This window comes from Monodon monoceros, unplaced genomic scaffold (assembly GCF_005190385.1).
Source record: "Monodon monoceros isolate NGI ecotype Baffin Bay Population unplaced genomic scaffold, NGI_Narwhal_1 Super_Scaffold_11, whole genome shotgun sequence".
NCBI classification, from domain to species: Eukaryota; Metazoa; Chordata; class Mammalia; order Artiodactyla; family Monodontidae; genus Monodon; species Monodon monoceros.
This window is the reverse complement of record NW_021703767.1, coordinates 10,751,206-10,777,455: the sequence shown is the minus strand read 5'-3', so window position 1 is coordinate 10,777,455 and position 26,250 is coordinate 10,751,206. Positions and strand designations below refer to the sequence as shown.

The 26,250-nt window shown below is 45.9% G+C and overlaps 1 protein-coding gene across 1 annotated transcript; it reads left to right on the top strand.

The window, feature by feature from the left end:
• The first annotated feature begins 19,935 nt into the window (after positions 1-19,935).
• Positions 19,936-25,647, top strand: KCNE2 (potassium voltage-gated channel subfamily E regulatory subunit 2). Its single transcript, XM_029215529.1, has 2 exons — positions 19,936-20,039; positions 24,970-25,647. Exon 2 carries the CDS (start codon positions 24,982-24,984, stop codon positions 25,351-25,353), a length of 372 nt encoding a protein of 123 aa, XP_029071362.1. The 5' UTR covers positions 19,936-20,039; positions 24,970-24,981; the 3' UTR covers positions 25,354-25,647.
• Positions 25,648-26,250: the final 603 nt, after the last annotated feature.

The following is a 26,250-nucleotide window of genomic DNA, read 5'->3' as shown; positions in this document are numbered from 1 at the left end:
TCTTGGTAAACAATTTTCTTTATCCTTAGAATTCCAAGGTTTCACCAAGTTATATCTAGGTGTGTGTCTTAAAAAAAAAAAAATCCTGTCTGGAACTTGGGCCTTTCAGTCTACAGTCTTCAATCTTGTGTCAGATCATGGAAAATCTCTTCTGTTATTTAACTATTGCTTCTCCTTCATCATCTATCCTCTCCCCCCATTCCAACGTCTGAAACTTCTACTGTTTGAATGTCATCTCTCTTGTCTGGTCCTCTAAGTCTCTTACTGGTCCCTCTTGGTTTCCATCCCTTTGTGTTTTCATATCATAAGCTATTTCTTTCCCTTGATCTTCTAGACCTCTAATTCACTGCTCAATCATCCTCTTTTCAGTTTATTTCCCAAGTTTTAAAATAAAGAATAGTTTTCTTTCAGTTCCAGGAAGTCCATTTCTCAGACTCTAATCATGTTCTCTGAGCATCCTCATTACTTGTTCATTCAAGCTCTTTCATCAGCCTTCCTCAAGTGGGGGCCTTTTGGGCTAAAGGCTTGGTCTTTCTATACCTCATCACAGAGACCCTTAAATGCTCCTGATTTTGTAGTCCACTGGCAGGTGGATCAGGACAAGAACATCTGTCAAACAATAGCAAAGCAAGGGAAGGTTCAACAGTTTCTGCTCATAGGAGCCAGCAATAAGCCAACTGGTCAACCACTTCTCTGTATCTGAGCAGGCCATCCTCTCTTTGAGCTCCTGGGATCAAGGTCTAGATCTTAAAGAAGGTGAAAGGATGGGAAGAGCACAGGTGGGAGAATTAGCTCCAAAGAGGAGGGGAATATACCCTATTCTGACCTGCAGGACTGGCTGGAGGGGTTAGGCCCTTGTCATTTTGTGAGCAGTAAGTTAAGGGAGTTCATGGTCAGTGGTAGAGATGGGCTTGCAGTGGCCATGTTCCTCTCATTCAAAGGGAAACAGCCACTGAGCTGTGCCCTTCAACCTCCCAGGGCTTTCATCTCTCGTAGTCACCTCAAGCAATCGATGGCTTGGGTACCGCCTCCTTATCTAACACGTTGTCAGGTGCTGTGAGGCGCAAAGGACAATCAGACGGCAGAGTTCCCACCCCGAGACACTTCCCCTGTCCCTCAAGGACTGGCTTAGCTGCCAACTCCTGAATTCTCCCTCCTCTGAGGCACCAGGATGCTGTTGCTGCACCTTCTCCCTCTCTGCTGCTCTGGGAGGATGCCACAGCTGCCCTGGGGGCAGTTCATCTGTGCAGACACTCTGGTGTGGAGTGGTTTGGCAGGAAGGTCCCGAGGCTTTAGCTTTCCTGAGCTGTATTCAGGTTAGGTGAAGGTGGTGAAAGTGAGACTAAGGAGAAGTCAATGGTCTGGCTAGGGTAGAGCAGGGGAGTCACAGCCAGACCTCAAAGGGGAGGCCAAGTCTCCAGAAGCAGGTGGCTTTTGGTGGAGCCGAGACTTGAAGACTGACCACGTGGCCCCAGCCTTTGGCCACCATTTCCAGCAGGGTGAGGCTCAACTAGCAGAAAAGGGACATGGCCCAGCAGTCCAGTGGAAGCAGAAGTCACCACACCAAGGGTGCTGAGATGTCCCCTCTGCCTTGAGGTTTCCAAACCATCACCACCCCATACTCTGAGAGGCCATGGCTATCTTGGGACCAGGGAAGAGAAATCTCAGAGATTTTGAATTTGAGTTTGTTTTGTTTTTCCTAGGAAGACTGAGCATAACTGAAAGGACTGTTTAAGTTTGAGGATCTAAATTATAAAGCAGATTGGATTAAAAATTAATCTTTTCCCTGTTAGCCAGCAGTAAAGACCCAAAAAAAGACAAACTATAGACAAAGTAAAGGAACTCGTTTTATTCCCTGCACATTCAGGTTGTACAGGGAATTTGAATACACGTGCACACACACACACACACACACATACACACACACACATATTTTTATGTCTTTTGATTCTTTTTCCTAACTCCATTAGTTAGAAAATGACCTAAAATTCATAGGAGAAACCACAAAAAGACAAACAACCCGATTTAAAAATGAGTAAAGGACTTGAATAGACATTTCTCCAAAGAAGAGATATTAAATGACCAAGAAGCACATGAAAAGTTGCTCAATGTGATTAGTCATTAGGGAAATGCAAATTAAAACCACAATGAGATACCACTTCAAACTCACTAGGATGGCCAAGATTGTTTTAAAAGGGGTAAATGATAAGTGTTCGTGAGGATGTGGAAAAATTAGAACCCTCATACATTGCTGATTGAAATGTAAAATGGTGCAGCCACTGTGGAAAATAGATAATTTCTCAATAAGTTAAATATAGAATTACATACCATCCAACAATTCCACTCCTAGGTATATAAACCCCCAAACTGAAAACAGGTGTTCAAACAAAAACTTGCTCACAAATGTTCATACACAACAGCCCAAATGTCAAAAGAATGCCAATCAACAGATGAGGAGATTAACCAAATATAGTATATCCACACAATGAAATACTATTTAGCCATGAAAAGAATGAAATACCAATATATGTTGAAACATGAATGAACCTTGAAAAGATTATGCTAAGGGAAGAAACCAGACACAAAAGACCACATATTCTATGATTCTATCTATTTAAATAATCAGAGTAGGCAAATCTAGAGACACAGAAAGTGGTTTCCAGGGAGGGAGGAATAGAGAGGGACCATTTATTGGGTATAGGGTTCCCATTTGGGGTGCTGAAAAAGTTCCGGGACTAGATCGTGGTGATGGTTGTACAACATTGTAAAGATGCTTAATGTCACTGAATTATACACTTCAAAATAGTATATTTTATGGTATGTGTATTTTACCACAATTTTTAAAAATCCATAGGAGTGGTATTATAGCTGAAATATCTACCCCATACTGATAATAGCCTGTATCCCCTGGGTGCTGACTCTACACTGGGCATTTTATTGATACATAGACGATCTCATTTTGTCCTCAGAGCAATCCTAGGAGGTGGTATCATTATTCCTATTTTTCAGGTGAGGAAGCAGATTTAGAGAGCTGAAGTGGCCACCCGAGATCCCAAGCAGTTAGCCCTCCCACCGTACAGCAAGGTGAGAGAGAGGGAGGGGCTGCCGGGGTCTCCCTCCTTCTTAAAGCAGTAAGTCAGCGCTCAGGACACAGCATCCAACTTGCGAGGGCAGAGGAAGCTCCTCTCTGGCCTTGGGCTGAGAAGGCAGAGGCTCCACTGTCATTGCTTCAGGCTTTGGTCTCTAATGTAGTGAACAACAGGGATGGAGGAAGGAATCTAGAAGAAGACACGTCCCGAAGCCCAAGGATCATCATCCAGGAAGGAATAGTTGGTGTTACCTGGATCCTGAACTAAGGACCTTCTGCTCTGGGAAGAATGTGGGCCTGACCCCAAGGGAAGCCACTTCTTCAACGTTTCCTAGCCCTGATGGTCAGAGTTGTCCCACACCAGCACTACACATTAGTTTACTATGAAAAAGGGGGCAAACAGGCCTGTTGAGAAAGAATGAGGGAGAAGCACATGGCGGGAATCACTGAGGATGGGGCAGCTGTCTCCAAGAAAGCACTTTAGGGTGGCGGCTGCTCTCTCCCGCCATAACAGACTGGAAGCAAAATCTCCAGTTGAAGGACCAGCTTCAAGCGCAGGTGCAGTGAATAGAAAAGACGTGCCCTTGGCAGTGGCTGACCCAGCCATGGGCCACTGTGCCTGGGTCTCCAGTGAAATCCTGTGCAGTGTCCCCCTCACCAAGGATCATCACCAGAGCCCACTCTCTGGAGAGCAGTGATAAGGATTCTCTGTTTGGGCAGTAATTGGCATCAAAGCCACAGTCCTGTAGTGGGACATAACTGGATTCCTGTCCTTGCAGAAACTTTGGTGCGACTGTAACTTTGGCCTCTTCTGAGTTACTAAAATAGAAGCAGCAAGTATTTTTCAGCTCTCATGCCAACGCCTATTCATTTCTAGTGGCTTCCTGGGGTAAAATGTTGAGAAGGATTCTGAGTCCATGTCTAAGGCTCAGTAGAAAAGGTAACCACTGTTGATTAGTGATGTCTGCAGTGGGCAAATAGCAGAAATACATTAGTGGAGGCTGGTTCCTGTCCTGCAGTTCCTGTCCAGTTGTTAAATGGTGGCTCATTTGTGGGCTGGGGCGAGCATCCGTATCATCACATGTATTCTTGTAAAAGCTTACCAAGGCATTCATGCCATGGAAAAACCTTTGGAGGTGATGATCACTCCCTTCCATCCAAGGAAACAAACTCCCAGAAAGATTCCTTTCTTCTCCATTATCTGAGTCCCTGAGAAGAGTAGCAGTCAAGGGCTATTTCCTCCTCTTTCCCCAAGGACCAAGCTGATCGGGGGCCAGCAAGGGCCTCTTTCTCCAAGGCTGCTCTGGAGCTCTATGTGTGCCCAGGGCAGCTACAGCCTCATAGTTTGTTTCTTGTCATGGAAAGCTGAAACTTCTCAGAGCCCAAGCTAAAATACTGGCTACGGCAGAACATCCAGCTTTGTTTTTTTTTTTTTTTTTTTTCCATGATCCCCTGCTGAATTGAAACCCAGAAGCCAGCGGCCCACCTGCCAATTATTACAGTTAATTCTGTGCAAGCTTGACTCAGGAACTGAGACAGAGAGTTCTGTTTGCTGCTGGGGTGCACAGCACGGGTGGGAGGGGCTGTGACCACAGGGCTGTGAATGCCCCTGTGTGTGCCCGAGCTGGTCCTGGCAGCTGTGGCGCCCTCCCTTGCGTCGGGAGTCTAGCATCCAAGTGTGACTTCAGAGGGGCCTCGTTCTCGAGTCTGCCTCTGAGATCAGAGATGTTGACGGTCAAGAACTTTTCTTCCTCCCGCTCTACGGCACGGCCACCCACTTCCCCTTCAGAACTCAGTGAAGAACACTTGTGTTTATTTTTTCCAAAGGAAAAGAGAAAACGACATTCAGGTTAAAACCCTGGGGGTTTTCTGTTGCCTTTTCTCCTCTGACCCATTGCCTTATGAGACCCTGTTAATCTGGGCAGAGGACAGTCACCCTTTGTTCCCCAGAAGCACCTCTCATGGTGGGCCATGGGCAAGTTCCAGTTTGGTCTCGCCTCATGGTGACCTCAATTCTGGTTGCTCAAGGCTCTCCTAAGTTCCTTCAGGCCTGCTTTGGTTGATTCATTAGTTTATCCAGTCATCAGCTCATTTGTTCATTTGTTCCTAGCAAACCAGACAACTGGGCTGGGCATCTGGATGACAGTGGAGAGGAAGATGGGTTTCCTGCTCTCTGGGAGTGAAGTGGGAAAATAGAGAGTAAGCAAGTAATTACAGGAATAACCGAGTACCACGTGGCCAGTGCTAGCGGGGGATGCACAGGGATAAAACCCTGCTCTGACCCTCAGTAGGTGAGGCTGTGGCAGTACCCAGTATGGTACCCAGTGGTGCAAACCTATAAGAAGGAGACATAATCTAGACCGTGGGGAGGTGCAGTCAGGAAATGGTCCCTAACTTCCTTGGCATTTAGGTGGACAGCTGAACAGTGAGTTGGATGAAGCCGAGAGTGGATCTGGGTGGTGGGACAGCAGGTCTCAGGAGAGGAAACAGTGTGCAAAGGCCCCCAAAGCCCATGGCTCCTTCCAATAGCTGAATTCTACAGAGACCGGAGCACGAAGGAGCACAGTGGCAGTCCAGCATGAGGTGAGCTGCAGCGGGCAGCAGGGCGGCCATGCCCGGCCTTGTGAGCCATGAGAACGGGGCCTCCTTCCTCAGGACACAGGGAGTCGATGGGGTGAATTGAAGCAGAATTCACAGCGCCACTGCTCCTGCTTCTGTCCTGTGGCCACTGGATGCTGTCTTCCCCTGACTCAGCAAGATAAGCCGTTGACCAATGTGGCTGCCTGTGTTGGAGACCATGCCAGGGCCAAGGCTTGTATAAAGATGATGAGACACAGACCCTGATTCCAAGGAGCTCACCTATAAGTGGAGTGGATGGACCTGGAGGTGGGTGACCTCATCAACCAGAGGAGGGAGCCATGACTTCTTCCAGGTGGGGAGGGGTTGGAGGACGCCTGGAGAGGAACCGAGACTTGAATGAGTCTTACGGAGGAAGCCAGTCCTGTCCTGAGGCCAGGGGTCCAGTGGTAGGAAGGCCATGGTGAGTTTGAGACCAGGCTTTGGAGGGAATGTTAAATTGGGCTGTCTCCTTACCCTAGAACATTCGAGCCTCCCGATTGACCCAGGCAGTGGGTGGCTGATTGGAACCTTATGTTGGAACAAGTCTTCTCTTGTTGGTGCAGGAGGGGGGCTTCCTTCCAAACACAGTGTTGAGAAAGGAGCTGGCTGGGAGGGGCAGTGCTGGGCTGGTCCCTCTTTGATAAAGAGCTCCATCCTCTGTGATGGACAGGAAACAAAGGATCCCAGGTTATGACTTCTCCCTTGCATTTTGGACGTGCTGACCCTGGGAGATTTCTAGACCAGAAAAGTGATATTTAAAAAACTCATACCTGCCCAGGGTCCCAGGGGATCCTGTGCCCTGTGCCCCCTTCTGAGCTCAGCTGCAGCAAATATCTCCCGACCGTGACCCAACTCCCAGTAGCCACCTTAACCACACAGTATAAGCGTCTATTTTAGTTACATAAACACAGTTGTCTACATTTGGACTCCGGGGCTGGCTGCAGGAATTTGTAAACAGCATGGTGTACGTGTTTCACAGAAAGTTGCCAGGACGTGCTCCTTTCCTGCAGCCTGTTGTCCAGTTTTCCCTTTTATAGAGAGTCTGGCTGGGAAAGAGAGACAGAACTTATTTGGGAACAGTGGGCAATCTCTCAGGCAAATTCCTGTCTCCCACTCCTGCAACCACTACCTCCTCTTCTGAAATGTTGAGGTCTGGTGGGGAATTAAGGCTGCTCCTGAGTTATGAGTCCCTTGTAAATACTGGCTTCTCACAAATATACATATAAACCTCACGAAAAACAAATTTGGGGAGATTTTCTTCTCGGAAGGGTAACAAGGAATTCTGAAGTTTGAGGCAGGTTCTAAAAAAATGTTGGGCACTGCTGTCTCTATCAGGGCCAAGACCCCGTTTGACATCCCGACATTCCCTTTGCTACTCCCACCTAAGAGCTTTCTTCAGTTTCAAGCAGGGGCTACTAACGTTCTGGAATGAAGGTATGCTTGGAGCCACAGAGAAGTGGTAGCCTCAAGGGGAAGAGAGGCATTCATTCTTTTCCTTCATTTAACAATCATTAATGAAGCATCTGTCTGGATTAGATGCTGCATTCCTCATTGTGGACCTTGCAAGATGTCTAACACCAACCATCGGCAACAAAAAGCTTCAGTGAAAGGTGGAAACATTAAGAGTCATGTAGACGGGACTGCCCTGGTGGCTCAGTGGTTAAGAATCTGCCTGCCAAGTCAGGGGACATGAGTTTGAGCCCTGGTCCGGGAAGATCCCACATGCCGTGGAGCAACTAAGCCTGTGCGCCACAACTACTGAGCCTGCATGCCACAACTACTGAGCCCATGTGCCACAACTACTGAAACCCGTGTGCCTAGAGCCCGTGCTCCACAACAAGAGAAGCCACTGCAATGAGAAGCCCACACGCCACAACAAAAAGTAGCCCCCGCTTGCCTCAACTAGAGAAAGCCGGTGGGCAGCAACGAAGACCCAGTGCAGCCAAAAATAAAATAAATAAATAAATACATTTTTTTTTAAAAGGGCTGTGCCACTTTGCCACTCTCACTAACAATATATGAGAATATCTATTAAAAAAAACAAAGAGTCATGTAGATGGATTTAGAATGGCCAAGGGAGTTGAGTTTTATTTAACACACACGTTTGCTAAATGAATGAGTGAATGAATAATATAGGTCTGCGACTGAGACTGAAGCCTGCTACAGTGGTTGGAATTGAATCCTAATCTTAATTTCACTGCAAGTTAACTTTTACTAAAACTTAAAGCTAGAGCCCCAAACTGTCCCTTTCAGCCTGGAACTCAGAGGGTTCCCAGGAGGCAGGATGGAAAAGAATTCCCAGGCAAACCAGCACAAGTTGGTCACCCTACTCAAAACTTCAAGACGCAAGAGGGAAGAGATATGGGAACATATGTATATGTATAACTGATTCACTTTGTTATGAAGCAGAAACTAACACACCATTGTAAAGCAATTATACTTCAATAAAGATGTTAAAAAAAAAAAAAAACTTCAAAGAAAATAGAACTAGGAAGAAGAAAAGCTCCTGGAGAGGAAATATCTGAACTGGGAAAAATGGGAGGTCGTTGGGACATGCAGCATATATGTAGCAGTTGTATTTCTCCTTTCATGTTTTAGGAGAACAAAGAAGCAGAAAGTAATGTATCCACATAGAAAGAAACAGGGAAATTAGTAGGTTAGGAGGAATTGGGCATTGACAAGCAAAACAAGAGAGCTTCAGTTCTTAAAATATTCTCAAACAAGGTCCACAGTAAACAAAGCTACAGATAGGTTTTAATTTCATCTCCACAGAAAACTGCAGAGAAATCATGGCTTTTAATCACTCAAAATGCTGTACGTGTCTGCAACAGTTACCCTTGTCTCAGGAACATTCATATAAGGAAAAGTTGTAGTTAAAATAAGCAGCAATTTAAAGCAATTAATGTTTAGTGTGAACGTTCTATCTTCTACCTAGATGCTGTATTTCTTTACTTTTTGCTGTAAAGTGCAACCCTTTTAGAAAGATGCGTGGATGTTCATATTTAGTGATTTGAAGAAAGCAAGGATGTCTTCTCTTTTAATAAAGAGCTTAATGTGCTAGAAATACTATAGTTGAGTGGGAAGCACAGGATTTGAGAATCAGTGGAGGGCTTCTGTGAAAAGTCCAGCTGGTCCACGCAATGAAAAAAGCTCAGCTCTGGCGCCACCTGGTGTCAGCTACATAAATAAGAGCGAGGCACGTTGTTCATTTAAGCTCGGAAAATGACAGGAAAGGCCATTTAGATCACCAAAAACATTTCATGAATTTTTGTACTGTAATCCGTTGTGCAACAGAATGACCCAGACCTGGTTCTTTCATTCTAAAACTCTTGAGTCCAAGATTATGACTTCCGGTAGCCATTTTTTTCTCATCTGTCAGGTGTCAGACGGGGCTTGCAGGTTGGGGTTAAGACCGGAAGTGCCTTGTACATTTCCTGGCACACAACAGGTGCTCAGTAAATGGGAGTAGCTGAGCTAGTGACAATGGCTGTTGACATTATTGTTGGGCAGGGGACAGGGTCAACCTGGGAAAGCTAACTGTGGGCTGTGACTTCACACCGTATTTGAGCTTCGGTGATGTTAGTAATTTACGGAGCGAGGTTTATGCAGTGGTGCCTTAGAGCCATGCGAGAATCTTTAAGTGCAGCTGGAGCCGGGTTTCATCAACGGCAGCAAAGCCGAGGTTGAACTTCCCAGGCAAGACTTTTCCCTGAGGCTTGAACACAGATCTTCGGTCCTGCTCTACCTTTGACAAGTTTGCAGAGACATCAGAAACGTGAGACAGCTCTGCCTGAGATTGTCAACGGGGCAAACAGGGAAGATGGTAATAATAAGAGAAGAATTCGAGGAAGGGGAAATGATGTCCCTTCTCAGCGTCTTGGTTCCTCCCTGTGTAGAATCAATGTGCTGGACTAGAAAATCTTTAAGGTCCCACATGGTCCTAACGTTCTATCCAGGGTTCATAACCATGGATGCAAAACACAAAGCTTTGCTGGTGAGGGTACGGAGCAACTGGAATTTTTACGCATTCCTGGCTGGAATGTACAACGACTCTGGAAACTAATTCAGCAGTTTCTTCCAAAACTAAACAAGCATCTACCATATGACCCAGCAATTGCACTCTTGAACATTTATCCCAGAGAAATGAAAACTTACGTTCACACCCAAACCTATATAAGAATGTTCACAGGGCTTCCCTGGTGGCGCAGTGGTTGAGAGTCCGCCTGCCGATGCAGGGGACACGGGTTCGTGCCCCGGTCCGGGAAGATCCCACATGCCGCGGAGCGACTAGGTCCGTGAGCCATGGCCACTGAGCCTGCGCGTCCGGAGCCTGGGCTCTGCAACGGGAGAGGCCACAACAGTGAGAAGCCCGCGTAGCGCAAAAAAAAAAAAAAGAATGTTCACAGTAGCTCTGTTCACAATAGCAAAAACCTGAAAAAATTCAAATGTCCTTCAGCAGATGAAAGGTTAAATATTCCTATAACACTTCTCAGAAATAAAAAGAAAATAGCTGTTGATATACAGAGCAATTTGGATGGATCTCATGAGCATTATGCTGAGTGGAAAAAAGCCAGTCTCAAAAGATTATTTACTGTATAATCCTATTTTTAGAACATTCTCAAAATGACAGATTTATAGAGAGTGAGACCAGAGGGTAGACAGTGGGAGAAAGGGGTACAAGTGGAAAGTGGAGTACGAGGGAGTTTCTTAAAGGTGAGGGGGCAGTTCTGTACCTTGATTGTGGTGGTAGTCCCGTGAATCTATACATTAGAGGAAATTGCACCAAACTATACACACACACACACACACACACACACGAATGTAGGTAAAAACGGCGAAATCAGAATAAGGTCTGTGCTCTAGTTAACAGCATTGTATTGGTGTGGATTCGCTGATCTTGAGACTTTATTATATATGGTTATGTAAGATGTCATCATTGGGGGAAGCTGGGTGAAGGGCACATGGGACTCAACATTTCTGCAACTTCCTCTGAGTCTATAATGATTTCAAACTGAAAATAATTTTAAAAGAAATGTATAGAATGGTTGTATCCATCACACTCTAACATAAAAATTTTAAAAATAAATAAGCCCAAACCTTGTTAAGGGCTATTGGCAGTTAGATCAGGTAGGGAGGAGAGCCCACCAGCCAGAGCATGGCAAGGCTCTACCTTATGCCCAGAACTGACCACGGCTGGACCGGGCTGCTGTGTGAGCAGTTGACAGCACTGTGGGGACACAGTGTGGCCGTTCTGAGCACCCCAGCCTCTGGTTGAGATTTTCTTTCTCTGGTCTGAGCTGAGGAGAACCTATTAAAAACGCCTTGCTTAGTCAGGCTTGGAAGACCATGAGCTAGAAAGTGGTCTTCGGGGCATTCTCCAGAGGCGGACAGCAGGTTCCTCTGGGCCATCCCTTTTCAGGATACTCGTAAAGCTGTGCTGTCTCCTTGAGGTCGCTAACTGAAAGCAAATTCTTTCGTTGTTAGTTTTATTTTATTGTCATAGGAACACGTAACATGAGATCTACCCTTTTAACAAAGGGTGCGATACATCCAATTGTTGACCCTAGGTGCAGCAGCTCTCTAGGGCTTATTCATCTTGCTTAACTGAAAGTTTATGCCTGGTGATTAGTAACCCATTTCCACTGCTCCCAGCCCCCTACAACCACCATTCCACTTTTTGATTCTATGAATTTGACTATTTCAGGTGTCTCATGTAAGTGGAAGCATGTAGCATTTGCCTTTCTGTGACTGGTTTATTCCCTTCAGCATAATGTCCTCAAGGTGCATTTGTGCTGTCATGTATCACAGAATTTCATTCTTTTTAAAGGCTGTATAGTATTCCATTATATGTATATACCACATATTCTTCATCCATTCATCCACTTAAGTTGTTTCCACATCTTGGCTCTTGTGAATAGTGTTGCAATGAACATGGGAGTGCAGATACCTCTTCAAGATCCTGATTTCAGTTCTTTTGGATAAATACCCAGGACTGGGATTACTAGATTACATGGTAGTTCTAGTTTTAATTTTTTGAGGACCTCCATACCATTGTCCATAGCAACATTGCCATTTTGTTTTCCCACCCACAGTGTGCAAGGTTCTAATTTCTCCACATCATCCCCAGCACTTGTTGTCTTGTTTTTTGTTTTTTTTTAGAATAATAGCCACCCTGACACGTGTGAAGTGAAGCAAATTCTTTTTTCTTTTTTTTTTTGCGGTATGCGGGCCTTTCACTATTGTGGCCTCTCCCGTTGCGGAGCACAGGCTCTGGACACGCAGGTCCAGCGGCCATGGCCCCACGGGCCCAGCCGCTCCACGGCATGTGGGATCTTCCCAGACCGGGGCACGAACCCGTGTCCCCTGCATCAGCAGGTGGGCTCCCAACCACTGCACCACCAGGGAAGCCCGAAGCAAATTCTTAAAGCTGCCACACTTTGGAATCCAGGAGAGTCCTGGAGACAGTTTTCTCCCAGACAAGACAAGGACTTGTTCTAAATGTTCAAGGAGATGGAATTCTTAGAAATGATTTCTTAAGGGAGCAGGTGCTTGGGTTTGGTCCTCCCTTGAGGTCTGACCTGAGTGTATCATGAGGGCAGAAGGGCTGGGAGTCCACAGTGATAGGGCTGGGGTAGGGTTGGGGGTGTGCCTCGGGGACTCTTCCTGAGCTGGACACTCTCCATCCCAGGCTTCTGTCTTTGAATCAGACACAAAAGTTCCAAAGAAAATCCACTCAACAATCTTCCTAAACAAAGGGCTCAGGAACAAGGAGAGATGTGGTCAAGGATACATCTGGAACGAGTTTCACTGGATGCGTTAACAGGAAGCTGGGTTCTAAGCAGAGACCAAAAGACAGGTCTCATTCCTGGCAAAACTGGAAAGCAGACAAAGTTTGCTGGTGAGATCCCCTTCTCTCTTCCCTGGTCTGGGTTGATCGGCTTTTCCCTACAAGGGTCCATGGGCCTCCCACTCCTTCTAGGGGAGAAGAAGCCCCCTAGGCTCTACCTTCTCACCTTTCCATCCACTTTCAGTCCCCACACGACTGTGGCCCACATGCTGAGGATTCTTTTCTCTTTGTTTTGTTTCTCTTCCTCTTTGAAAATCATCTTTGCAAAATAACCCTGGTATCACAGTAAGGTATCGTGCACTCCAGATTAACGCACAGGGGAAGAAATGCTCCCCGAGACCATAGGGTGAGCTTCATGCAGCCCTCGTTATCTGCTCACAGAAATGAAAGACAGTACCCTGCCATTAGGCCTTGGTGCACTTGGACCTCGCTGACACTGAGTAAGGTCAAGGGAAATAGAGCACCATGAAGTTGAGGCGTCCTCCGGCTTCACATTCCAAATCAGGCTCGCAGCTTCTGGGTGGCAAGATTCTCATCCCCAGAAGCAAAGCTTGGAGAGCACCTTGGGTCAAGATTCCACATAAAGAGGATAAACTTTAACAAAACTCGGTTTGCTCTATCAGTAAAGCAGCATCTCCAAGGCATCCTACAGGGTTGCTTCTCTTGTTGCTAGACCAAAGAATGTCCACATGTTTGGGGAGTCCTTGGTGAAGCCTTCTTTGTTGGAAATGGTCAAGTTTGTTTGTAGCTCAGAGAAGAAGAAAATTCCACCAGTTCCTCAGTCAAATAGTGTCGTCCACTCCAGAACCATTGTCATCTCCTCTAATATTCTGCAGCTGGGCAGAGAGATCTACAGCTCATTGTACAGCTGCATGAAACGCACAGTGTTTCTCAGCACAGCCAGCTTCAGCTTTTCACAAAACCATCATGGTCACACCAAGACCATCGATGAAAACCTCCTATTTTATGAGCTCCATCTGGAAACTTCAAGTACTGTTAATGTTTCTGAAATGGTGAAGAGTTTTTATTTTTCCAAGAGTTTATTTTTGACTGGAAGAATAGCCTTGATACCTTGTAAACAGGTGGGTTTTGATTTCATCAGAGGTGAGATCTAGAATTGTTACCTTTTCCCATGAATCTGGAAGGCACTAAGAACTGAGTCATATGAGGAAGGGGCCATGAGTCAAGGAATGGGGGCAGCCTCTAGAAGCTGGAAAAGACAAGGAAACAGGTTTCCCCTGCCAGAGTCTCCAGAAGGAATCAGCCCTGCTGACACCTTGATTTTAGCCCAGTGAGACCCATTTTGGACTTCTGACCTCCAGAACTTTAAGATAATAAGTTTATGTTGTTTTAAGCCATTACGTTTGTGATAGCGTATTGCAGCAACAATGGGAAACTAATACAGATGCTAAGGCAGAAACAAGAAGAGCGGGGAAGCGGGATCAGGCTTTGAGGCAAAGATGAGATCGGAGAGGGAACCAGGGGTCCTCTACGGCCTTCTGGGCTGCACTAAGGAGTCTGGATTTTATTCTGAAGGTGATGGGAAATCACTGGAGAGTTTTAAGCAGGGCAATAGCGTGTCCTGATTTATGTTTCTACAAGGTCATGCTGGTCGCTCCTAGACGTGGATGAATGAGGACAGAGAGTGGTAGGCTGAAGGCAGAGAGCAAAGCCATGACCCAGTCCAGCCAGGAGGTGGGAGGTTCAAAGTAGACTCAGCTGGGATGTGTTTTAAAGCGTCAGCAAACCACTGACCACCACCGAAAGCACCAAAGCAGTAAGAAATGAAGCTGAATCTATTGCTTGCCAGACAAAGGGACATGTTCAAAGGATCTGTCTGTGCAGAAATAAGAAGAATGAAGCTTAGGGCGACAATAAAAAATGTACTACAGGAAAGGGCACATTTCTGAGAAAGGGTGTCTGATTGGCTCATGAGACGGATTGTAACTCTTCTTTGCAATTGGCCATCACACTAGTTTACAACACAGAAGCCCAGGCACAGTTTCCAAAGAGGTTGAGCTGGGTTGCTACAGTTCTGGCTGGTTCAATATCACGCAGAGGGCAGACTCACACATCCATGATCAAGATTTGGAGAGGCTTTTCTTTTCTTTTTTTCTAATCTTTATTTATGGCTGCGTTGGGTCTTCGTGCTGTGCGCGGGCTTTCTCTAGTTGCGGTGAGCGGGGGCTACTCTTCGTTGCAGTGCGCGGGCTTGTTGCAGTGCGCGGGCTTATTGCAGTGGCTTCTCTTGTTGCGGAGCATGGGCTCTAGGCGTGCGGGCCTCAGTAGTTGTGACTTGCGGGCTCTAGAGCGCAGGCTCAGTAGTTGTGGTGCACGGGCTTAGTTGCTCCACAGCATGTGGGATCTTCCTGGACCAGGGATCGAACCCAGGACCCCTGCATTGGTAGGCAGATTCTTAACCACTGCGCCACCAGGGAAGTCCCAGAGAGGCTTTTCTTGATGGGAGTCAATCAACAATATCTGCGAATGGATTGGATGCAGGAGGTTAGGAAAAGCAAGGAATCGAAGCTAATTCTTAGGTTTGTGGCTTAGGGAACTGAGAGGATGGTGGGGACCCTTTTACTGTGATAGTGGGAGGAGCACATGTGGTGGGAGGATTAAGCATTCTGTTTGAACCTTTGAAGCTGAGATGACAGTTAAACATGTAAGTGGAAATGTTAAGTAAGCATTTGGACATTTGAGACCAAGTTTAGAGGAGAGAATTGGGCTGGAGGTATAAATTTATAAATATGGATATTTAAGATATCAACTTTATTGTGGTATAGTTTACATCAAATTACATGTACCCATTTCAAGAGTACAGTTCAACGAGTTTTGACAAATGTATTCACCCAAGTAACCAAGACCACCATCAAGATACAGAACAATTCAGTCACCCCCAAAAGTTCTCTCTCCATCCTTTACATTCAACCTTCCCCTCACCTGGCTCCAGGAAACAACTGGTCCGCTTTCTATCACTGTAGATTACTTTTACCCCTTCTGGAATTTCTAGAAATGGACTTACACAGTAAAACCTCTTTCCTGTCTGACATGTTTTGCTCAGATAATGTTTTTGAGATTCATCCATGTGGTTGCATGTATCATTAGTTTGTCCCTTTTTATTTTTTATTTTTTTGACGGTACGCGGGCCTCTAACTGCCGTGGCCTCTCCCGTTGCGGAGCACAGGCTCCGGACAGGCAGGCTCAGCGGCCGTGGCTCATGGGCCCAGCCGCTCCGCGGCATGTGGGATCCTCCCGGACCGGGGCACGAACCCGTGTCCCCTGCATTGGCAGGCGGACTCTCAACTACTGCGCCACCAGGGAAGCCCTGTCCCTTTTTATTTTTGAGCAATATTCCATTGTCTAGATATACCACAATTTATTTACCCATTTGTCTGTTGAGGGATATGTGGGTTATTCCCAGTTTTTAGCTATTACGAATAAAACCCCTACAAGCATTGATGTGTAAGTCTTCATGTGGGCATACTTTTTTCATTTATCTTGGGTGAATAGCTAGAAGTGGGATTGTTGGGGGCCTTACAGTAACTTACTGGGAAACTGCTAAACTGTTTCCAAGCGGTGGTACCGCTTTACATTCCCGCCAGCGACGATGAAAGTTCCAGTTACTCCACATTGTCAACGACACTTGGTGTCGTCAGTCTTTTTAAAATTTAGCCATTCTAGAAGGCATGTGGGGCATCTCACTGTGGCTGTAAGTTCATTTCCTTGCTGACTAATGATGCTGAGCCACTGAGGGCCATAGGAAGAGGTTCAAGGATAGCGAGAAAAGAAAAGAAATAATTATCAGCTCCAAGAAAAACAAAAATTTGTGTAGGAAAGATGTAATTACAGCCCACTACGTGGGTCATCAAAGAACAATGTTTCTATCATCATAGAAATGCATACTCTGAGGTTGGATTTAACCCTAAATTGTGATGGAGCTGTACTGGGAGGGTGTGGATGTAGAGTCACCTTCCATCACAGGAGGGCAACAGACAGAGTCTGTGCAGGATATCTCTCCTAGCAGTATTGAGGCAGAGGCACTAACTGATCTGAGACTCTCCAAAGACAGTTACCAACCCTCTACCTTCACCATTATCTGTTACCAGAGTTACGTTCTACTTAAGGAGGGTTGTTAGCCCTTGGTTTGTATCCATAGAGATGCTCGAAGAACAATGCAGGTGACTTGAAAGGCAGACTTGATTCTAAATAAAGTCTTCCACGCTCTTCTCTTTCGAAGGAATTTTGGGTTTTGTAAGTGCTGGATATCAGACTGAATAACATTCCATTTAAATCCAAAGGCAGATTCAACTCACTAGATCTTAAAAACATGCCGTGTGTAGGCAGAGGTAAGTAAAGATGTATGTAAAGATGTGGATTGCAATTTAGTTTTGAAAGAGAACATTTGCTTTTACGTGGCTCGCTTTCTGGGAAGATAGCATTTTACTGTTGGGGACGATGCTGAGTGAGTCTATCGAGAAACTTCTGCAGAGGTCAAGAGGGCTGATGCCCATGGGGGAAACAGGAAACAGTTCTGTCCCCTTTCTTCTTTCTTCTCCAGCCTGTAACAGATACTTGGGTCACATTTACACTCTACTTCTGAAACCATTTTGTCAGCTCCCCACCTGACTGCAGTCATATGAATTGTATATCAGGCTTCTGGAAGAGCTATGTAAAAATTAACCATTAAGGAGCTACTCTTCACCAGGCGCTAGGAAGCTCTTTTCCTTAATAAGGCTGGTCAAGCTCTGTTTCTCACTGTCACGTCCCCTTGTTTATTTCTCTTAAAAATAATAACAAAAGCTAGTATGTGTAGGGCACTTACTCTCTTACTATGTGCCAGGTCTGTACTAAGTGCTTTATGTCCTTTTTCTCATCTACTTTTTATGACAACCCAATGAGGTAGAAACTCTTCTTCTCTCTTACAGATGAAGAACCCACAGATCAGGAACGCTACGTAATTTGCTCACCCGGTTTGTCAGTCTCCAAAGCCAAACTCTTAGCCTCCAGGATATATGGCCTTCCAGTCCTGCCCTAATTACCACAGCGTAGACTTGCACACTCTTTTGATTATTCTTACATTTGCTCTTAGGAGAATTCAAGATGTGCCGTGAAACGGCCGGGGCTGCCTTAGGAGTGCGATTGAGCTTCTGTTCCTTGTTTCACCAGCAGGGGGCACAGTCACCTCAGTTGAATTTCCCAGGGAACCATTTGAATCTCCTGCTTCCGTTTCTACGGAGGCACTTTCAGTCCAACTGGACCATCGAACAATTCCTTTCTGGTCGGGTTTGCTTAGTCTTGTGCAGTGAAGGCAATTTTAGAGAACAAATGGTGTCATGAGAAGCTGGTGCAGTTTTAGAAATCCTTATATTTCTTCAGCTCACACCTAATATTTACATTAACTACTATACTTTGTAGGTAGTTTTAAATCCCAGACATCTTCCTCTTGCCACCGAGTGTACTGCAAACCATACTGTACAGAGCATCATTTAATGAGAAAATCCAAAATGAAGCAAAGTTAACCTTCCTTTACACAGGTACATTACAGAGTACTGGCCAGCCCCGTGACCTTCAAGTGACTTTGGTGGTGTGTAACTTCTGCAGCTGCCATTCAGGAACCGGACACAAATCCTGGCTCTACCTCTATGTCATTCTGACCTCTTGAGCTCGCCGTGCCTGCGTTCCTCAGCTGTAAGGTTCATAGCACCTTCTGCACTGGGTGTGGCAATGATCACATTATGCTGATACAACAAAAGCGTTTGAGAAGAACCTGGCACATGGTAAGTACTCAGTAGGTGGGTGTCAGCTTTTATTAAGTCCCACTCTGACCAATTCCAAGGACTCCCACTATGATAGAAAAGGATCTTTTCGTAAGTAGAATTTGTCAGCTCTTTGTATACTTTGCAGACTTGCTTCCATCTCCGCCATATAACACCTTTCTGTGGCAAGTTTCTATTTTACCAGACAGCCGTGTAGTTATAAGTCATGTGGAAATTGTCCTAGAGAGGACAATTAAACGAAATTTGGCTTATCAGGAAGTGGTCAGAATAGGGATGCTTGCCGCAGATCATACTGGCCTTCTCCTCAACACACACCAACCGCTCAGAGATGGACATATTCATGTCCACTGTCTGTGACGCTTTCCCTCCCCACGAGGTCTGCAGGGAAGGGTGCTGTCCACTAAGACTTGTCCCAGCCTGGGCGGCTCCCTGTGCCCCGGCACTGCCCCGGCTGGAGCTGGCATCACTGTGCCTGAAGAGGGAACTTGTGCCCAACACCAGACTCTACGCAGGCACACCGCCACCGGCACCAAGGTTAATTCCCAACTGCCGGCCAGTATTTAACTTTCCTCATAAGATTAGATTAAATATTTGCGTTCATAAAAGCCTAGGATTGCAGACTGCGGTGAGCGAGGGCTCAGCTGGGTGCAGGCTGAAGCTGCCCACAGGCCAGGTTTACGCAGCATCCTTCGAGCTCCTGGCGTTAGCGAGAAGGTGCGGGACAGCCTGACTCTGCAGCGAGGAATTCCCTACTGCTGCGCACCGCACAGCAAGTTTCCACTGAAAATACTTTATTGTTTTAGGAATTAATTAACAAAGCTATTTTTTTTTTACAGAAAATTATAAAAGGAATGATTTTCCTGGTACAAGACCTGGCCTTTCCTCCCTTCCCTTCCCCATCCCCTCTCCCTCTCTCCCTCCCTCCCTCCTCCCTCCTTCGCACCTTCCTTCCCTCCTTCCTCTTTTGCATACTTTCTGTCTCTTTTTTTTTTTTTGCGGTACGCGGGCCTCTCACTGTTGTGGCTTCTCCCGTTGCGGAGCACAGGCTCCAGATGCGCAGGCTCAGCGGCCATGGCTCAGGGGCCCAGCCTCTCTGCGGCATGTGGGATCCTCCCGGACCAGGGCACGAATCCGCGTCCCCTGCATCGGCAGGCGGACTCTCAACCACTGCGCCACCAGGGAAGCCCTGTCTCTTTCTTCTTCTCCTTCTTTTCCTCCTCCTCCATCTTCTCTTTGTAGTGTTTTCCTTACTCATTTCTTCAGTAATTGCCTTTGGATGAAAATTTTGAGCGTTTATTTTTTTAATGGGAGTTTCATGGTAAATGTAGATAATCATCTGGTACTATTCCTGTTGTAACAATGGAAGACTCTGCTGCGTTTTGTACGTCCACATGATGCTAGTAATCCACAAGCTCTCTAGAAAAGAGAACTCTGGATTTGGGGATCAAGTGCGTGTTACTTTCCTCATAGCGTCAGATTGCCCTTGTCATGAATTACGCACGTTTGTGACAGGCACAGCTGGAATTAGGGGGTCATTATGTGTCCTGAAGATAGGGCACAATCAATTGAGTACATGGGCTCGAGCCTTGGTCTCGGTCTCGTTTCTTTTGCCCAGTGAGCTGACCAGTCGCAGGCGATGGAAGCAGGGAGTTAGCGGGCTTCGTGACCTCTGCTAAGACAGAGCGGGGGCTGAGCAACAGCCTGGGTGACTTGGGTTTCTAGACTTAGCACTATGACCTTGGACAGGGTATTTAAGCTCGCTGGGCTGTAGTTACTTGCCCTGCCAAAGGAGCAGACCAGCCCAAAGAATCTCCAGGGGCCCATCCTCTTATTTGACCGAGCAAGAACCATCTATTAAAAATGCCTGAAAATGTAGAACCACGTGTATTAGTTTGAACTATATGGGACATTGCCAATATTTGACCATTTTTAACCTCTATAAAGGGCAACTTCAAATGGTTCAACAGAACATGAATAATAGTTGCCTTCACATTCCAAGGGTGAATGCCTATTATGGTATATTCTACTTAGAGGAGGGGTAAGTGTTTATACCAAATGTAGTCAACGTCTATCAGTTAAATAGTTATTCTGGGTAGCAGAAAAGTTAATCTGCTTGCTTTAGCAGAAGGTCCGTCAATGAAAGAGCTTTCACACACTGTGATTTGATTTTTGCCTGTGGACGATGGGCTGCCCAGCCATGCCTCACGCAACAGTGTCCGAATAGTGACCCTTCCTTGGACTCCACCTTTTCAGGCTGGCCAGGGGTCAGCACTTAGGCAGTTAATCCCCATAGGTCCTTTTCAGCTCTGTGATTACGTGTTATCAGAAAGCACCTCCTGACCTGCTTAGCAGTGGGCCTTTGTCCATATTATATAGAAGAGCTGAACAGATAATCAGTAGTATTAGCTCTAACAGGCCCGTGAAGGCTGCCTCGCCCACACCTGGAAACAAACCCAACTTCAGGAGATCTCGGCACTGAAGTCCTTCATCTCAAAGGCATTTCGAGAGATTTTTGATTGGGCTTTAGGGGCCCCAGGAGTCCCCTGAAAGTGAATGCAGAGCTTCATATGTGCATATGTATAATTTTCTGGGGAAAAATAAAGTCAAATTGTTTTATTTTGTTTTTCAAGGAAGCTAGGGACCCTCCCCTCCCCACAAATAAGTTAAGAATCACTATTGTAGCTTCCAGTTGAATTCTGTAGAACACAGGAGAGGAGCGTTCATTCAGTCACCGAACCTGTAATAAAGGTCTGCTATCCATCAACCCAGGTGCAGTTCTGGGATTTGAAGGTGAATAAAACGATCTCAGCTCTCCAGCAGCTCAGTGCTTATGTCATTTGGAATCAAAGGACTTTCTCTCTAAACATCAGTTTCCTCGTTTGTAAAATGGAGGTACTTGCTTACATTTTAGAGTGGTTTTGAGCATCCCATGAAGAGCACACAATAAATGGGAAAATTGAGGACAAGCAAGCAAACACACATGACAGTTTGCAGGAGTAACACAGAAAAGGGACCTCCAGCCCATGCTGGGAGGTTGGGGAAAAGCTTGTGGACCGGGAGACTGCCGACCTAGGTTTCTGAAACTATAAGAGCAAACCATCTTTTTAAAATGTGTGAGTGTGATGGATAAAGAAGATGTGGCACATATATACAATGGAATATTACTCAGCCATAAAAAGAAACGAAACTGAGTTATTTGTAATGAGGTGGGTGGACCTAGAGTCTGTCATACAGAGTGAAGTAAGTCAGAAAGAGAAAGACAAATACCGTATGCTAACACATATATATGGAATCTAAAAAAAAAAATGGTTCTGAAGAACCTAGGGGCAGGACAGGAATAAAGACACAGACCTGCTAGAGAATGGACTTGAGGACACGGGGAGGGGGAAGGGTAAGCTGGGACGAAGTGAGAGAGTGGCATGGACTAATATATACACTACCAAACGTAAAACAGATAGCTAGTGGGAAGCAGCCGCATAGCACAGGGAGATCAGCTCAGTGCTTTGTGACCACCTAGAGGGGTGGGATAGGGAGGGTGGGAGGGAGAAGGGCAACCAAGGGAAAGTCCTGGAGAAGCTCAGTGCTCTCTCCTCTCTCCCTCCGCCCCACTGCCCCTTCCCCTCAATACTTAAAGTGCCCATCCACATTCCAGCGTGGAAAGCTGGGGCTTCCCTTGAGGCACCCTGTCCTGGATGGTCTTGCTAAGCCTCAGAAGATGCCTCTCCTGTGTCCGCTGTGGTCTCTCGGAGCCCTGGAGGAACAGGCCCTGGCCCAGAGTTTTCACAGGTGGTGAAAAGCTGAAGAGTCACTTTGATGAAAGCATTCGCAGAACGATGTTGGCAGTGAGCGTGACCCTGCTGTCCTTCCCCCGTAACACGGGGACTTTACTCCCTCCACTCAGGGGCGCCACTGGAATTCCAAGCGCAGCGGCACAGCCACGAAGGAGATGCGCGGGAGGTGGGCGGGCAGAGGAGCTCAGAGCATGGAGGAGCTCGCGATGCCCACTCCTCTCTGGGGGAACCCAGATCCAAGGTGGCCTCATGTAGCCCAGTGCATGCTGGCCTTGCTTCAGAGAACCGCTGTCCAATGAGCAGAAATAAGTAGACTATTTCCCATCTTGGCAGGAAGAACATGAAGGGGACCCAATTCTCTGCCCTGAGGAGGTCCCCTTCTTCCCCTTCTCAGTTGCCTCATACTCCACAGTCCCTTGGGGCCTTCCATTAGACCGAACTTCCCTCATCACCCACCAGTCTTTGCTTTTGTACACTTAGCTCCTCTGGGATTCTTTTTTGTTTTCATTCTTTGTTTGGTTTTTTAGTTGTCTCTATGTTCTACCCATTCTTCAATTTAGCTTCACAGAAGGAAACTGAATTCTCTCCAGAGGGTGCAGCAGGGGGATATATAAGCTGGGAAAATCACAGTTTTCTTTATTGGATGAAGCTGTGGGAAAGGGTTGGCAGAAACAGAGGGTGAGGGCACTGGTAGGTGAAGTGATCCGGCCCCGTCACGTTTGTAAGGTGAGCCCTACAGACCACGGGAGGGGAGGGTGGGATGGAATTTTTTGGATGGATGAAACAAGTGTGAGCTCCCCCCAGATGAGTAGACCTGGGCTCTTCAAGGGTTAAGGAGCCAGTGGTGAAGTCTTGACTCGGATTAAAGCTGGTTTAGCTATACTCTTTCACAGTGAACTGTGTTATTTTAAGGGGGAGAAAGCGTGCCTCTGTCACATTGCTTGGAAAATATGCTTGGTGAGTACTTTGGGGCAATCTTACCTATTTGTTAAGTTTCTTTTCAACCCGCTCTGTTCACACCTGTTACAACTCCCTGCACCTTGCATGGTTGTTTGTTTGCATCTCTCCCACTACACCGAGCTTCCACAGGCAGAACTCTCGTACTCGTTATCGCTGCATTTCCGATGCCAGCGTGTTCCCGGCACATTCATTTACTCATCAGACATCCATTGTGTGCCTACTGTGTGCCAGTTTAGTTGGTTTAGTGCCAACATTCACTAAACCAAGGTAGACAGAGGCGATGTGAGCCCTGCCCTCACAGACATCATGGTCCAGTGGGAAAGGTGAGACCATAAGCCAATCATCACACACACACAGCGACATATACACAGAAGCACCACATGTTGGGAAGAGTGCTTTGAAGAAAAGTAATAAGATGCTATTGGAGAAAAGTGATGATGGGGGTGGGGTTTGAGAGCAGGGCCGGGGGAGTTTTCTCAGAAGTGACAGTTAAGCTGGACCCCAAAGGGTGAGGAGGTAGTAGAGGGAAGAGAAGGGGAAAAGTATTCCAGGTTGAGGGAACAGAATGTGCAAATGTCCTGAAGCAGGAGAAGGTTTACTGATGTGGAGGAAGGCAGGCCAGGAAGACCAGTTGCCACGAGCGGAGAGTAACTGGGGAGGTGGTCAGGGGCCAGCCAGGCCAGGCCAGGTAAACCCATTAAAGAATGAGGATTTTATTTTGTGAACAGGAAGGTATTGCATCATTTTAAAAACAGGGGAATGATGTGCTCCCATTTCCCTCTTAAAAAGAGCACACCGACTGCTGTGCAGGTCAGAGGGGGGCAGATGTGACCCTGGGGAGGTAGTTTTGGGGACGGTTGTATTGCATTGCATTGTATCAGCCAGGTGAGAGATGCTGGTGGCTGCCCAGTGAAAGTGAGGATGGAGAAGAGAGTGGGAGTTGAGAAATATCAATGATCTCTCAGGTTGTTCCTTTGTATAACTTGCCTAAAGTACTTCTTTCAAATATGGATACACATACTCATCTCTTTGGTATAACTGGAAAAAGCACTGCCTAGACATAGGAGATGGAGCAGATTGCAAAGTCTGTCAATGCCCCTTGCAAGCTTCTGACCCATAAGTCTCTGAAAACACAGAACATACATCAGTCATTGCTTCATTCAGCTGATGTCTGTTGAGTATCTGTTATGAACAAGGCATTGTGCTAGCCATTGTGAGGTGACCGACCTATTTAGAAACAAAGTAATGAATGCAAGATTATTGATGAAAATTTTGAACAGAAGAAAAATATAAGGAAAAAACATCTGTGAGTATACCATCCACTATTTTTTTTTTTTTTTATGGTACACGGGCCTCTCACTGTTGTGGCCTCTCCCCTTGCCGAGCACAGGCTCCGGACGTGCAGGCTCAGCGGCCATGGCTCACGGGCCCAGCCGCTCCGCGGCATGTGGGATCTTCCCGTACCGGGTCACGAACCCGTGTCCCCTGCTTCCCTACCATCCACTATTAACACTTTGAACTATTTATTTATCCAGTCTTTTTTCCATTTTCATCTGCATGTATATTTATTCACATATTTAAATTGGGATCATAACACATATAGTTTTATGTACTCCATTAAACTTTTATTGTAAGATATCATGAATGCAAACAATGCATCAAGTTAAGCTAGGCCCCAAAGGGTGAGGAGGTAGCAGAGGGAAAAATTTAAAGAAAATTTAAAGAATAACAAAGTATGCACTCACTCAGTCACCAGCCAGGTAAAGAAGAAATAATATTACTTCCCCCCCTTGCATGCCCCTCGCACCATCCCTTAAGGTAGCCAAATGCAGAAAGAATTCATTTTCTTAAGCTTGTTCATATACTTTATTCTTTAAATTGCAGCAGGAGGGAAATATGCCTACTCCATCCAATCTGACACAGACACTGGAATATGTCTTCAAAAGGATTTTTGTGACTTATATGGACAACTGGCGCAGGAACACAACAGCTGCGCAAGAGGCCCTGCAAGCCAAGGTCGATGCTGAGAACTTCTACTATGTCATCTTGTACCTTATGGTTATGATCGGAATGTTCTCTTTCATCATTGTAGCCATCCTGGTGAGCACAGTGAAATCCAAGAGACGAGAACACTCCAACGACCCGTACCACCAGTACATTGTGGAGGACTGGCAAGACAAGTACAAAAGTCAAATTGTGAACCTGGGAGAATCAAGGGCCACCATCCACGAGAACACTGGTGCAGAGGGGCTCAGAGTGTCTCCTTGATTAGCGAGAGAGGCATACAGCCAACGTCTGATATGCAAATATGAAGAGAAGCCAGTGTCATGGAGCCAATCCAAGTTGCCATGCTTAGAAGACACTAAGTTCCTCGCTCTCTGTTGAGAATTTTCATGGAGATCAGGTGGCTGGTCAAGTAAGACAGGGGACATTTCAATCTCAGTGATTTATGCTTGCTCACTGGAGCAGTAATTTATGCTGAAGACCTCTCTTCTTTCTCGTGCAATGTCAATGTCATTTTAATCAATGTCAATAGTGAAAATAAAGCCAAATTGGAAGTAACATGCCTGGGCAGTGGCAGTGGGGCTAGAAAGGAGAGATTAACAAATCTTTGAATCTTCTTCCTCATGAAACATTTTGTTTGTGACCAAATCAATTTATAAATAACCCAGGTGTATTACCCAGAAGCTGGGGTTCAAAAATCTGTCACTTGCTCACTGGATTGATGTAGGAGCATTTATTTATTAATTCATGAATGTAGAGTCTGAAGTGATGAATGAATAGAACCACGGGGTTCCTTTATGTGTCTTTTTTCCCTAGCATTGAGTTTATTTGGAAGTCTGAAGACAGAACAAAATTTCACAAGGGCAAAGAGTCCACACCAGAGAAATAGAATCTTTAAGAACTACCTGGTGCAACAGAAACATACCTTTTAATTAACATTTAAAATTTCACAGAAAACTTTTAAAAGTCCTGGTTATTATAGAAAAAGTAATAAAACATTGTAACACTGCTTTATAAACAACTCTTTTCACTCAATGTATTTTCCCTATTTACAGTTACTTATTTCCACTTAGTTTCAAGAAACTTAGTGTCACTTACATACTGAAAGTGGCTGAATTGTTGCTGTCTGTTGAAGAGCCAGACTGTTAACCGCTTAGTATT

Excerpts from the sequence above, each read along its gene's own strand:
- KCNE2 (XM_029215529.1), top strand. The coding sequence starts at position 24,982 with ATGCCTACTCCATCCAATCTGACACAGACACTGGAATATGTCTTCAAA.